Source organism: Condylura cristata, unplaced genomic scaffold, assembly GCF_000260355.1.
Source record: "Condylura cristata isolate star-nosed mole 26May11 unplaced genomic scaffold, ConCri1.0 scaffold00015, whole genome shotgun sequence".
Taxonomy (NCBI): Eukaryota; Metazoa; Chordata; class Mammalia; order Eulipotyphla; family Talpidae; genus Condylura; species Condylura cristata.
The window spans coordinates 41,161,441-41,175,773 of record NW_004567116.1 but is presented as its reverse complement, the minus strand read 5'-3'; the positions used below and the strand labels follow the sequence as shown (position 1 = coordinate 41,175,773).

Sequence of the window (14,333 nt, the reverse complement as noted above, 5' to 3'; positions counted from 1 at the left end):
GATTGTTCTCCTGTGGCTGGTATAATGGGAGTTTCTGTGCCTCACCCTGTCTCCTACAAAACCCACTATGTAGTTCCTGGGCAGCTACTTAAAAGCAGAGACTTCTGTGATATTGGAAATGTAGTATTCTCCCTTCTCTTACTGAGGTCCTTTTATGCTTTTCAGGGAGAAATTAGTATTGTTTTAATAATTACAGTCTACTGAATTTTCACAACATAAAATGTTACTGCATTTAATATTTGGATCAACAGTACTTGAACTGATAATAAATTCATGTGGCATGGGTGTTTTAAAGCACCCCATTGGTCAACTTGTTCAGGGGCCAGAATCCCAAGGCTTTTTCCAAGCAGCCCACACTCTGTTTTATCTTTTTTTTTTAAGTTTTTTTTTATGCATACAACCACTGGGGTACAGACCAGAGGTGCGGGGGATGGTCGGATTCACTAGAGACAGAATGGGGAACAGAACAGGAGGATTAACAGAAAACAGACTGCTGAGGGGAGCGGCAGGTGAGACAGGAGAAGTCTGCCCCACCATGTGTGTCAGCTCCCTGGCCAGGGATGGACCTTGTGCTGCAGTGGCTGCAGGCAGCTTCATAGTGCTGTGCTTTAACCCCTTGTGCCATCAGCGAGGCTCCAGTCCCCATACTCTGGAGTTAGAATATGCAGATTCAAATCCTAGCTCTTCCAGTTACTGTGGGAACTTAAAAATGAGAAACAGTTTATTTATTTATAAATTGGGGATAACAATAATACAAAAGAACTTTTTTTTTAAAAAAAAATTTGTGTATACAGAACTGGGGTACAGGCCAGAGGTGCAGGGGCGGTGAGAGGCTTCACCAGAGACAGAGTGGGGAGCAGAACAGGCAGATCAAGGAAGTACACTGCTGAGGGGAGCAGCAGGTAGGTCAGGAGAGCTCAGCTGCACCATGTGGATCACCTCCGGGTTGGGCAGGGAGTGAACTCATGCAGAAGTGGCTTTAGCTTCTTACACCAGAGAGGGCCCCGCAAAAGAACTTTTATCCAACACAATCTAGCCTGATCATTTCCCTGTTAACTGGACAAGTTAAAAGGGGAATAAAAAAAACATACATTCTATTAGGTTTTTATTACTTAAACACACACACACACACACACACACACACACACCTAAACGTAGTGGCTTAAAACAAACATTTATTTCTCACATTCTGTGTGATAGCTGAGTGGTTCTAGGAGTGGTTAGAATGGCCTCATTCATGTGTGAGCAATTTGGGAAGTAAGACCCAGTGCACTGGGAGGGTCTCCCTTCATGCAGTCATTCATCCTTAAGGAGGCCAACTTGAGCCTGTTCACCTGGTGGTAGTGTGTTTCTGGTAGCAGAAGAGCTCAGGCCACAGCACACAAGCATTTCTCAAGGTTCTCCCAATGGAACGTTTGTTAATGTGCCATTGACCAAAGAAAAAGCATATGACGAAGTTCACTCAAAGTGGGTTAGGGGAGAAACAGACTTCACTTCTAGATCAGGAGAAATAGCAATGTCACATTGCCTGTGGGCCTGCATTTTGAGAGAAATGTTGTAGTCATTTTAATAATCGAGCATAAGCAAATCTCACACACTTTGTTTTAATCTAAAATACTCATTTACCATTTGACAAAAATCAGGGTCTTTAAGGATACTTCAGCTGGTTGAGTTCTGTATTCTTTTGCTTATTTAAACATCCAAATTTCTAAGTTTTGTTCTTTAAAGCAGAACAAGAACTTCAAAGTCTTTGGGAGAGAGAATCAGAATCTAAACAGATTTTTACAATCTTCTTACTCCAATCTTTTACAGTGTTTTGTCTATACTTACTTCAATTGCAGAGTTTTTAATGGCTTTCTTGAGTTTTTGAAAGCATTGCCTTCATTTTCATAAAATGACCCTTCCCCCCCACATATTTGTACAGATTTAAGCAACATTTAATTATGCTGCACAGTTATCACACGTACAACTATTTTAAACTATTTGAGAAGCAAGAACAACTTATTCTTGATGGATGTACGCATCACCTGGGGGTCATCTGACTGAGGCCAAAGCCTCAGTGTATTTCATAGAGGGGGTTAGGAGCTTTAGTTTAGTGGACGTTGCTTAAGAGCTTTTATTGTACCTCCCTTGTAGTGCTGTTGTGATTGTGAAAATATCCTTAAAGTGCTTAGAATACTTCCCTAGTTCCTCAAAATGCTCATTAATTATCAGTTGTTATCATTGTTAATGATCACTAATGTTATTCACATTATTATTCAGTATAAGGCAAGACCTCAGGACAGGGTGAAGAATGACCTAAGAAAAAATAAAAAGTGCCAGCCTCACTGGCATACAGTAGAATTGGAGGGAACAACAGAAGTGGAAAGGGCGGACCAAACCTGGGAATTATGAAACTCACAGGGGAGGACCTAGGAGATGGAGATCTGGGGAATGGGTGACTCATGTAGGGAGTATAGAGACGGAGGCATGTTAGGTAAGGAGGAATTATGATTTCAACATACTTATTTGAAGCATGATGATTTAGAACAATGATTCCTAAATTGTTTTACAGAGTAGTTGCTTTAACTGACACCTGGGGAGCTTGTTAAAAAACGCAGAACTTCTGATTTTTAAGTCTACAGTGAGAGCCAGGAACCTACATAACTAAAAGCTACCCAGGGAGATTTAGCTGGTCAGCCAGGAAATCCTACCATGAAAACAGAGCATGGGGAGTTATGAAACCTGACCTGCAGTCCTGGGTCCACAAAAATCTTGCTGTGTGATTTCTCTGGAGAGCTTCCTCAGACCACTACCTTGAAGGTCAAGGGTGGTGAGGCATCTGAAGCACTTCATTGCCTATATGTGAGGTGTGACTGGCAGCGCAGTGGTATTTCAGTGTCAGAGACTACCACATCAACAAAGGTTCCTTCATCTGGTATTCCTTCTCCTCACCAACTCCAACCCTGGCAGCCGATGAAGGAACCATGCCTGGTGTAAAATCCCTTCCAAGTGTAAGCTTTAACTGTTATTTGTTTTATGTTTTACAGACACCAGGTGACTATAAATTCTGGTGGCTTTTGCTGGATAGCATTTCTGTAATTTTTGTTATTGCCGTATTTTATTATCATTGGTAAGCATGTATTTATAATTCTAAATGGCTCTTCCCAAAATCAAAGCATAAATGGTTCTTACAGAATTTTGAGAAAAAACTTACATATTTCTGTAATCCCACATGGCAAATTCTCAGGAAGAGTTTATAATCTGAATCTCTTCTCATGCTGCGAATGGGTCCTCATACCTCTTTTACCTGCCCCGTAAAAGACCGTTTTTAATTCTAATAATAAGACTCTCACTAGAGCTTAATCAGATTCAGTGTAGATCAGTTGGGAGAGCACAGGGATTAAAGGTTGTCTAGAATAAATGCCTTCATCTTTCACAAAACTGGACATAGCAGGGTACTGTGCTAAGAGCAAGCTTACAAGTAGGAAACCTGGGTTTTAGCCTTGGCTTTGCACATGGTTTGAGTAATCTTGGGGAAAATCACTGCCCTTTTCCAGATCATAATCTTTTTATCTGACTTTCAGAATCTTTGCAGGGAAAATGCTACAGGATTGCAAGATTCAGGTGGAATAGGGTACAATCTGGTATAAAAGTTTTAGCTAGAGGAAATCATGATTGTCTGTGCCCATAATTTCTTCCTTTGTGAGTTTTCATTTAGTGAATGAGAATATCTTTTCTGGACACTGCTTTGGGTTATTCCCCTTTTGGGAAGAGCCTTCAAGACTTACAGTCTGTTTCCTTCCAGGTGGAAAAACAGCAAAAAAGAACTCTTTAAGAAAAGTGCCAGCACAACCACAGGTAAAGTAGAGGCTGAAGCCACTGCTATATCTTTATCCTTTCCCCTTCCTTTCAAGACCCATAATCTGCTTCTCATGTCTCTGACAAGAGCTAAGGTTATCTGAGAGATTAGAAAGGACGGACCAAGTTGAAATTGGGAAGTGTAGGCTAGACATGGATTCTGGAGAGCATTTACATTGGACTCCATCCTCGAGGGGGCGGTAAGAACCCTTGAAAGATTTTGAACATGAGTATGTATTTATTCCCTCTTTTTAATATGTTCATTCATCATACAGTTATTGAGTTCCATCTTTGTGCCAGGCTCTCTGAGAGGTTCTGAAAATAACTTAGTCATCTATGGATGGTGCCCCACGAGAGGAGGGATAGCCCAGAAAGACAAGAGTTGACACCACTGGTCCACACAACTTGTCCAGTCAGAGTAACTTCCATGCTCATTAGGACTGGAGGTGTTTCATGGATTCAGTTGTCGGTGATGTGTGTTGTCAGGTCTTCAGGCCCAGTGCCCAGCCAGGAGCCAATCCCAGGCTGCAGTGGCAGCGCTGAGTCCGGCTACGAGACCACCATGGGTCTGTGTCTTATGAAGCTGCAGCAGGAGCTTCACTGATGCTCAGACAGGCGAGAGAAAAGAGGCAGATTTGTTTAGAAAAAGAAAAAGTTTATTAAGGAAAAAAGAAACAAATCCAGTGGGACTGTCAGGTGAAACCAGGCCAGGGAGGGGCGAGGGAGCCAAGAGGCGTCAGCCTCAGGGAATACAGACCTTCTTGCCTTAAGTGTCCTAAGGCCCCTCAGTCTCTTTGTGATTGGCTGGTTCTCGGTGCTGTCACTCTGCTACTGTGCTTGGAATCGTCCTGCTTCACAGCCGGGGTCAGAAAATCTCCCCTTTTTACTGCCCTTGTCCAGGAACATGCACTGTCCCTGGTCCTGGGCTGTTTGATGAACGCTCTTTGGAATTCTTGCCCTTATCTCTAGCGATTCCCTTAATCCTTTTTGCTGCCTTATCTAAGGAGCCTCTTTAGCTGCCTGAAGTCCCTGCCTGCCTAGTTAGCCCTAACTTGCCATAGGCTGATCCAGTTAGGAACTCATAGCTGTTCATACTCTTAGTAACTTCAAAACAAGTAAAACAACTGAACAAGAGATCCTAGTTGGAGTGTTAAACAACTCCTCTCTCATTATCTAAAAGAACAAATAAATACACAAAAAATAGTATCAGAGGGATTTGAAGTCTAAACAGCAATTTCTGTGACCTTGACCCAATTTATATGGCATTATACTCAACAACTACAGAATATGGAATGTCTTTAAATTTACATGGATTACAAAGATTATTTGCCATATAGACCAGATGAAAAGCCATAATACAAGTATCAATAAATAAATTTAAAAGACCAAAATATTACAGATTACATTCTTTGCCCATAACAAAATTAGAAATGAACATTAATAAAATACCTAGATAATATGTCTAAATGCTAGAAATTAATATATCTCTAACATTCCCATTGATCAAGAGACAAATCACAAGGGAAATTAGAAAATATTTTTGACTAATGGATGATGTGTATACGAGGTGAAAATTTATGGGGTGCAACGAAGGCAAACTTAGAGGGAGATTTGTAACTTTAAAAGTTAGAAGGAGAAAAGGTTTGATATTAAATTTCTACCTCACAAATTGAGAAAAAAAATTTTTTTCTAAGTAAAAGGAAGGAAATAAGATAGCCAGAATCAATGAAATAGAAAAGATACAAATAATAGAGAAAATTTAAAAAAGTAAAAAGCTGGTTCATTGAAAAAGTTAATAAAATTGATGCCATTCTGCACATGTGTGTATGTATGAGAGAGAGGACCAATTTAATAAATGAAAAGGGTGAATCTCTCCATGTCTGAGGCAAAAAGGAAAATCATAAACATGTTTATGTCATTAAATTTGACAATTTAAATTCAGTAGGCAAATCTTGAAATGCACAACTTAGGAAAAGTAATAGAAAATCTGAATAACGTGCTGTCAGAATCAAATGTGTATATCAGAAACCATACCACAAAAAAAGTCCAGGCCCAGAGAATATCAGCAGCCATAGCCTTGTGGAACTGTGCATTGGTAGTGGTGAGAGACAGGAAAGACAAAGCAAAGTCTAAACAGAGAGAGACCTAGAGGGGCTTGCACCTCTGGACATGTAGTGGCTAGTTCCCAGGCCAGTCTCACATTTATTGGATATCATATTCTGGGAAGGTGGGCAATTAAGTGCAGGAAACTGTGGAAGAGAGAGAGAGAGAGAGAGAGAAAGGGTTGGGGGTGGGGGTGTGTATTGGGGATGCATAATTGACACAGGCTGGGGGAGTAAATAAAGGATATTGCCTGGGGGGCTCCATTGTTGCTGCTGCTCAAAACATCCTGTCTCTAGTCCTGCTTACATTTCATTTTCTGACAAGGTGGTCTAGCTGGTTATGCTAATCTGGTCTAATGCCTGCCTGCTGTTTTCAGCAAATATCCTCATACCAAGACTTTTGTCCTGGTGAGAGGCCCTCTGCCTGACTACATTTTAGCTTGATCAGCAGGAACTTTGGGTGCCAAGACAAAGTCCTGGGAACAAGTAGGGCTGAGGAATCCATAAACAGCTAATCAAATACTTAAGAAATAATACTAATCTACCAAATAAAAAAAAAAAGTGAAAGAAACACTTCCCAGTGACTATTTGCAGCTGGCGATACCTTAATATAAAACCTGGCAAAGATGTTGCAAGAATTAAAAGTGCAGATAAATATCACTCTCTTGAACTTAGATATAAAAAATCTTTAACAATGGGGCCTCCCTGGTGGCACAAGGGGTTAGAGCATACCACTATGAAGTGATCCCCAGTCACTGCAGCATGCATTTGATTCTGGCCAGGGAGGTGACCCACAGGTGCAGCAGGCCTCTCCTGTCTCACCCGTGCTCCCCTCAGCAGTGTATTTCAGTTGACCTACCTGTCTAGCTCCCTATTCTGTCTCTGGTGAATCCTCTTACCCCCTGTACCTCTGGCCTGTACCCATTAAAAAAAATTTTTTTTTTTAAACAAAATGTTAGAAAATCCAATCCATCGATATATAAAAAGTATCGCATCATGGACAAGTGAGTTTTATTCCAATTGTGTAAGATGGATATGCAATTTAAAAATTAATATAATCCACCCACTTAGCAAAATAAAGTAGCAAAATTATATTAGATGTCAATATCCATTTATGATAAAAAGAAAAAAACACTGGACAGACTAGGAATAAAAACAAACTTCCTCAACCTGACAAAAGATGATTACAAAAAACCTACAGCTAATATAATTTTTATTATTTATTTTAAAAGATTTATTTAGGCATACAGAACTGGGGTACAGGCCGGAGATTCAGGGCAGTGACACTTCTGAGCACTGTGTACAGTGGCAAGCAAGACAAAGTCTGGGCCTTGGAAAGCTCCCATTCAAATGGAGGATATATTCAGTTTCCACCCCATAGGGCTTCCAGAGCTAGAACCTTATACAATTGACTGTAAAATTCTAGCACCATGCTTAATGGGAGGATCATAATAGAGTCTGTACAAATTTGGGAGAGGGAGAAAGGTGGGATGATAGAAAGTGAGATGGTAGGGAGGGACTAACATGTTAAAGATAAGTAAGAGTTGTCATATGAACAGCAGAGGCTAGAGAGAAGTAACATTTTAGGAATATGTTTTTGTCTTTTCTACCCCACAGATACTCAGAGTATAAGTCTCCAAAAGGGGAAAAGTGACTATCAAGAAACTTCACCTTTCCCCCGAGTTAAGGAAAACCCTTGGGCTGTAGCAGCTCTCTATCCAGCTTTAACCCAGGACATAAAGAATTATCCAGGCACGCGCCATTTTTCAGTAGTTCCCAAGAAGAAAACCAGAGTAGAGCCAGAGCCTGTCAAGAAAAATATGAAAGAACGGGTGTTTGCCAAGGATGATGTTAGACAGGCAATGCCTGCCAAGGAAGTCTTTGAACAGATGCGGTCACCCCCAAGGGAGCCCACCCACCAAAATGCATTGCCCGCCTTGAGTACAAATGAACCATCAGTTTCCTCCCCAGAGGTCTTCCCTTCTGAAACACAGGTCACCAAGAACCTCTCTACTGAATCCTCCCAAGAATCCTATGTGTTGTTGTCCAGCTCATCCAGCCTGGACTTCTCCTTTTGGTCATCATCTTCAACGAAGCACTAGCCACATTTTGCCTCCTTTCTCCTTTTCCTTTATCTGCCTAAGGGTGGTAATGGTGGGGAGTGGTCAAGAAAGCCCGGCAGTAGGGCCATTGAGGCTTTCAGGAGAACCATTCTGGTCTAGCTTTTTTTTTTTTTTTTTGACAGTTTTTAATTTTTTTTTTTTTTTTTTTTTAAATTAAAAATGCATCTCAAGGGGATGGGCAAGGGGGAAACAGCTGTGGTTTTGGAGTGGGATCTAGTTCTCTGGGTATCACAGGCTTTGTCTCACCTGACTTTTCATAGTATTCTGTTAAAAGACTGACTGGTGAACATCATGTAAATAAAGGCAACTTTTGAAGAACCCAGAGGAAAATGAAGGATTCTCTAAATCCCTCAGGCTGACAAGGACTAGGAGATGAGTGATGTCATTCTGAGACTGACTGACAGGTAACTGGGCATGGTTATGAGTCAGGGCCAAAGATCTCACCCCTTGCCCACATTCTGTGATCTACTGTGAAGTGGGAAGCTTCCTAATAGTTTCTTACTGACTGATGTCCCAGTGGGTTGATGGTACAGCCTAATGCCCACCCAATAACCGTAGGCTGTGAGTGAGAACAGCTGTCTGAACCCAATCTATCTGGATGACTGCAGAGAAGGAAGCTTGGGACCTTAAGGGAAAGAAGCAGTGCAATGAAATAAAAATGTAATATTTTAAAATACTTCATTAATCAAACCTAGGCATAATTGTAGACTCTTGTCCTCTTGACTGAATAGGATATTGCCACTTCCCTCAGTTAGGATTCAAACTAGTGCAGAAGACAAGATAACTATACTGTAAATATAAATATTTAAGAAATTATTCATGGTAATGGTAGGGAACTACACCAAGCAGAACATTATTAATTGCCAAATGAACTCTTGCTGACAGTAGCAGTTCTTGGAATATGGACAAAAAGTGACATTATTTTGAGATTGAAAGAAATGGAGGAGTTGTTAAAACTAGGATTTAAAGATTGGGTAAGATTTAGAAAGGAAGGGAATAGAATGCATATTAATTAGATGGGAATAGTCATATAAAACTTTACTAGCAATCAAACTTTTTATTCTTTAAAAAATTGTGAGAAAATACACATAACAAAATTTATCACTGTAACCTCTTTTAGTTGTGCAGCTCAGTGGCATTAAATACTTTCACAATTTTTATCAGCCTGATCTCCAGACCTTTTTTTTTTAACTATATATATATGTATATATGTATATATACATATATACATATATTTGTAAGTATGTATATATACCTTTAGAGTGCACAGATGTATTTTTTGTTCATTTAAAAAAATTATAAGCTTATTTTTACATATTTTTGTGCATTTTTCCATCTCAGTTGCAATCCCCTTGGGTTTCCCATCACCAAATCACCCATGTGCCATCACCATAGTCCAGTGCATTTCCCTCCCCTCATTGTTTTTGATGCCAGTCCCCACTCCACCCCCACAAAATGTCTCTGGTATATAGCTGTTCATCATTATCACTACTTTCTCTCCTGTTCCATTATATTCCTGCTATGAGAGAAACCATCTGGTATTTTTCCTTCTCTTTCTGACTTATTTCACTAAGCATGATCTTTTCCAGCTCCATCCATGTTGCTGGATCTCCAGAACTTTTAAATCTTGCAAAACAAATTCTGGGTCGATTAACTACTTAAACTCAAGACCTGAAATCAGAGAACATAAGGAAAAACCTTAATGTTGATCTCAGGAATGATTTTTTTGAACATGACACTAAAGCAGAGGCAACAAAAGCAAAAATAGATGAGTGGGGTTGCATCAAACAAAAGCTTTTGTATACATGAAAAACAGCTATGTAATGAGAGAACATATTTGCAACCCACACACATAGTAAAGGATTAGTATCCAAAATATCTAGAGAACTCAAAACTCAGTAGCAAATGTATACATTCATACATACATACACACTCAAAAAAAAAAAAAGGGACTGAAATAGACATTTCTCAGATGAAAACATACAGATGGTCAACATCACTAATGCTCAGGGAAATACAAATCAAAATGTCAAAGAAGAATCATTTTACACCTGTTAGAATGGCTGTTACTTAAAAAAGAGTGTTGGTGAGGATGTGAGAAAAGAATTTTTATACACACTGTTGGTGAGAATATAAATTGGTGCAACCACTATGGAAAACCATATGGGGATTACTGAATGTTACATATACAGCTACTGTATGAACATGCAATCCCACTTCAGGGCATACATCCAAAGAAAATTAAATCTCTGGAAGAGGTATCTGCAATTCTTGGCTCATTGCAGTATTATTCACAGTAGCCAAGATACGGAAACAACCCAAATATCTGGCAATGAAAGAATGTGTAAATATGTGAATATGTGTATAATTCTTTTATATATAATATGCATTATATAAAATTCCACTATAAATCTGGAAGAAAAAATTTCATTACATTAATATTTTATATATATCAAATATGTATTCCCATATATACTCTATATATGTATATATAATTTTTTTTGAAGATTTATTTTGGTTTCCATGTGCATAGAATATCTTTTCCCATCTACCTACTTTTTGTCTGTGTGTTATCTTAAAGCTGAATATTTTGTAGATAGTACATAGTTGGGTCTTGATTTTTTTTTTTAGTCTATTCAGCCACTATGTGATTGGAAAATTTAGTCCACTTACATTTAAAGTAATTATTGACAAGTATGGATTATTGCCATTTTCACTTTTTTTCAACAACTCGCAAAAGACTATTAACACTTGATGTCTGTGTCACTGCTTCTGGGTGACCAGTAGTGATGACCATTGATGGCCAGTGTGGTCCAGTTCTATTGACTGGTGATCGGCATTCTGCTTACATCTATCTGTACTTCTGGTGGACACTCTCTGGGGTAAAAAGGGGGGCCACTTGTGGCTACCATAAGCTCTTTGATTTCTCTCCCTGTAAAATAATTCATTGTTCATTGAGCCTGAGTATCTTGCAAACGTGTGTGTGAACAAGAACCCATAGACAATGACCTGTCCTAATTGGGCACTGACCTTTGCCCTGCTGCACCCTATTGTGTGTAGATATAGTGCTTGGCTTTTGGCTACCCTTGAGGAATCCTCTTTCATATCTTTTTGCTTTGTGGTTACCATGAGGTTTACATAATACATCTAGTATTTGTAATGGATAAAATAAATGAGAGGCAGAAAACTTATTTATGCACTGTCCTCCTTTTGTAAATCTTACCCAATCTTCAAGTTCTAGTTCTAGTTCCTACTAGATTTCTTTGCATCTGAAATCCTACTCTTATTTATTATTTAACGCTATTTCAAGTTGAGGTTGAATACACCCTAAAGCTGTGCTAAATGCAGTATAAATTACTCTTCCCTCACCACATTACATATATATGTGTGTGTGTGTGTGTGTGTGTGTGTGTGTGTATTTATTTTCAGTGTCACAATTTATGTATATCTTATGTGTCCACTAACCAAATATTACAGTTTCTGTCACTACTTTTGTCTTTACGCCTTCACATTAGATTTATAATTGATTAATATATCACCATTACATTAGATTTTTTTGAATTTATATGTTTATCCATGAGCATCATGCTTCATGTGTTTTCTTTTCACTAATTAGTGCCCTTTCATTTCAACTTAAAGAAGTTCTTTAACATTTCTTGTCACACTAGTTTACTAGCATTTAACCCTTAAAATTTTTGCTTGTCTTGAAAACTCTTTAATTTTTCTTCACTTAGTATTCTTGGTTAACCAGTATTTTTCACTCATCACTTTGAATATATTATGCTACTACTTCCTGCTCTGCAAAATTCCTGCTGAAAAACCTGCTGGTAGTCTTATGAGGGTGCCCTTGTACACAACTTTTTTTCTTGCTACTTTTAGGAATCTCTCAATTTTTAACTCATGATGAGTTGTGGTTTGGGTCATTTTGGATTTACTCCCCAGATTAAGGAAATTTTCAGCCATTATTTCTCAAAACAATTTTCTGCCTCATTTTTCCTTCTAGAACCCTACAACCTGAAATTGGCTTGCTTGTTGTTGCTCAGTAAGTCTAATAAGCCGGTGTCATTATTTTTCACTCTTTTTACTCCTTTATTTGGAGAATTCAACTTACCTGTATTCAAGTTTGCTGATCCTTTTTTCTGCTTCATATGTTTTGCTTTTGAGCCTCTATTGGATTTTTTTTCATTCAGTTATTGTATGATATACAACATAAACTCCCAAAACTGACTCTTTTCACCTCATACTTGAGTAACACTACTTATACTTTTTCTTAACTGAGAACAGCAAATAATCAGGCAAAAGCAATTACAACTGAGCTAATTCAGGCTGGGCAGAGGGGCTGCCAAATCAGTAGGCAGCCGCCCTTACTCAGAAGTCAATGTACTTTAACATTGCACAGCATAAGGCAACACACGTAAGTATGTTGCAGTTGCAGGACGTGGGATTTTTCTGTCTCAATTCAGAGGAGCTGGTTTCACTACAGCATTTGAGTTAGACATGGGTTCCACCTCTAGTTCAGGCAGTTCTCCTTCCTCTTTGTACTTTAAGTGTTTTTTTTTTTTTTTTAAGATTTATTTATTTATACAGAATGGGGTACAGGCCAGAGATGCGGAGGGTGAGAGGATTCACCAGAGACAGAGTGGGGAGCAGAACAGGCAGATCAACGAAGTACACTGCTGAGGGGAGCAGCGGGCAGGTCAGGAGAGGCCTGCTGCACCATGTGGATCTCCTCCAAGGCAGGCTGGGATCGAACTCATGCAGTAGAGGCTTAAGCTTCTTAGTGCAGTGCTTTAACCCACTGCGCCACCAGGGAGGGCCCTGTACTTTAAGTTTTTAATTGGATAATCTGGTAAAGTCTGGTGTGTGGAAGGTCTTATCAAAGATCCTATGGGCATGTCAGGTTCAATTTCAACCTCCAATTTAGAATTTTTCACGGGTGACTTTTCAGGAATGTGTGTATGTGGTTCTAGAACACTGCTTTTGAGAGGAGGTATGCCTTTTGCTTCAACTGGTTACTTGGACAGATTCTGACTGCCCTTGATAAACTACATTTGGAAAAGACAGACCTACTTGATGGCATAAAGAAGGAAAAAGCAAAATTTCTCTTTCCCTGATAGCAATAAAGGGGAGGAGGAGAAAACCACCACTAACTGGAAATTTTGAAATTACCAGTGAAGGATCTCTTTTAAGAGGTGAGTACCTCTCCTGTCTTTAGATTTGTAATATTTGGTGTTTATACTTTTATTCTATACTTAAATGATTTTGTACTACAGATGAATCTCTGAAAGGGGAAAGAGGCACTATTTCTAGTCCCCCTTCATTTTGGTCTCAGTTAGGGTCTACTACTGAGGCAGCCTCTTCTGCTTCTGGGTTTTCTGGATCCTCATGGTGGAGACAATAAGTTGCATCGCTAGCCTTCCCTAAAACCATTCTCTGTTCATCTGATGTTAATAGCATATAAAATGTGTGTATATATATCCACCCAGGTAGGCCGATGTTTAGGCTAAAATGAGGTAAACAAAATAGTCGTCCTGGTAGGACCCTGGTGGTGTAAGTCAAAAATTGACAAGTAGGCCTACTCCTTCTCTGTCTCTGTTCCAGGTGCTGCCTCCATGTATCCTGTGTCTGCAGGTCTGTTCTCTTAAGTCTCCTCTAGCTTCTGTTTGTCACTTAGCTCTACCCTTCATTGGGTGGGGCAGGGAACATGGAGTCTCCCCTTTTTATGGAGATCTCCCTCCATAATAAGGCCAATCACATTTCTTTGAAACTTTGTCATGAAACCCTCACATTTCTTTGAAACTTTCAGTCATTAAACCCTGGGAGTATCTTTACAGAGAGAAGAAAATCCTGGAATTCAGTGACCTGTGGACAAAACCCTGTGTATGTGTCAGAGACCTGAGAAACTCATTTAATAAAAAGACACAAACTTACATCTTCTTCTCTTCTAGATATTCTTGAAGGATCCCCCTGGATTGAATTCCTAATGGATAGAGGGTGAACGAGGCTATCAGCCTTCCTAAGTAATTGCTCTAACTAAACCTTTTCTCCTTCCAAAGTCCAAGGTATGTAGGATGCAGCTGACACTGTGCGACCTCTATTGTCAACTTGCTCTAGTTTTGGAAATTTGATTTTGACTCCATGGAGAGACCTTGGTTGTGATTTTGGCATTTGATTTTTTAAAATTTTGTTTTACAATTTGGATTTTTTGGTAAGGTTTTGTATACAGGCTTATGTTTTTATTTTCCCTTTGTCTCCTTACAAACCCCCC

The 14,333-nt window shown here is 39.3% G+C and overlaps 1 protein-coding gene across 1 annotated transcript in view; it reads left to right on the top strand.

Moving 5' to 3' along the window:
- Positions 1-4,444, top strand: part of GDPD4 (glycerophosphodiester phosphodiesterase domain containing 4) — a 38,292-nt gene extending 33,848 nt beyond the window's left edge. Inside the window, exons 14-15 of the mRNA XM_012725217.1 lie at positions 3,030-3,112; positions 4,327-4,444. Coding sequence (XP_012580671.1) covers positions 3,030-3,112; positions 4,327-4,444 — 201 coding nt within the window. The remainder of the gene's footprint in view (positions 1-3,029; positions 3,113-4,326) is intronic.
- The last annotated feature ends 9,889 nt before the right edge of the window (positions 4,445-14,333 follow it).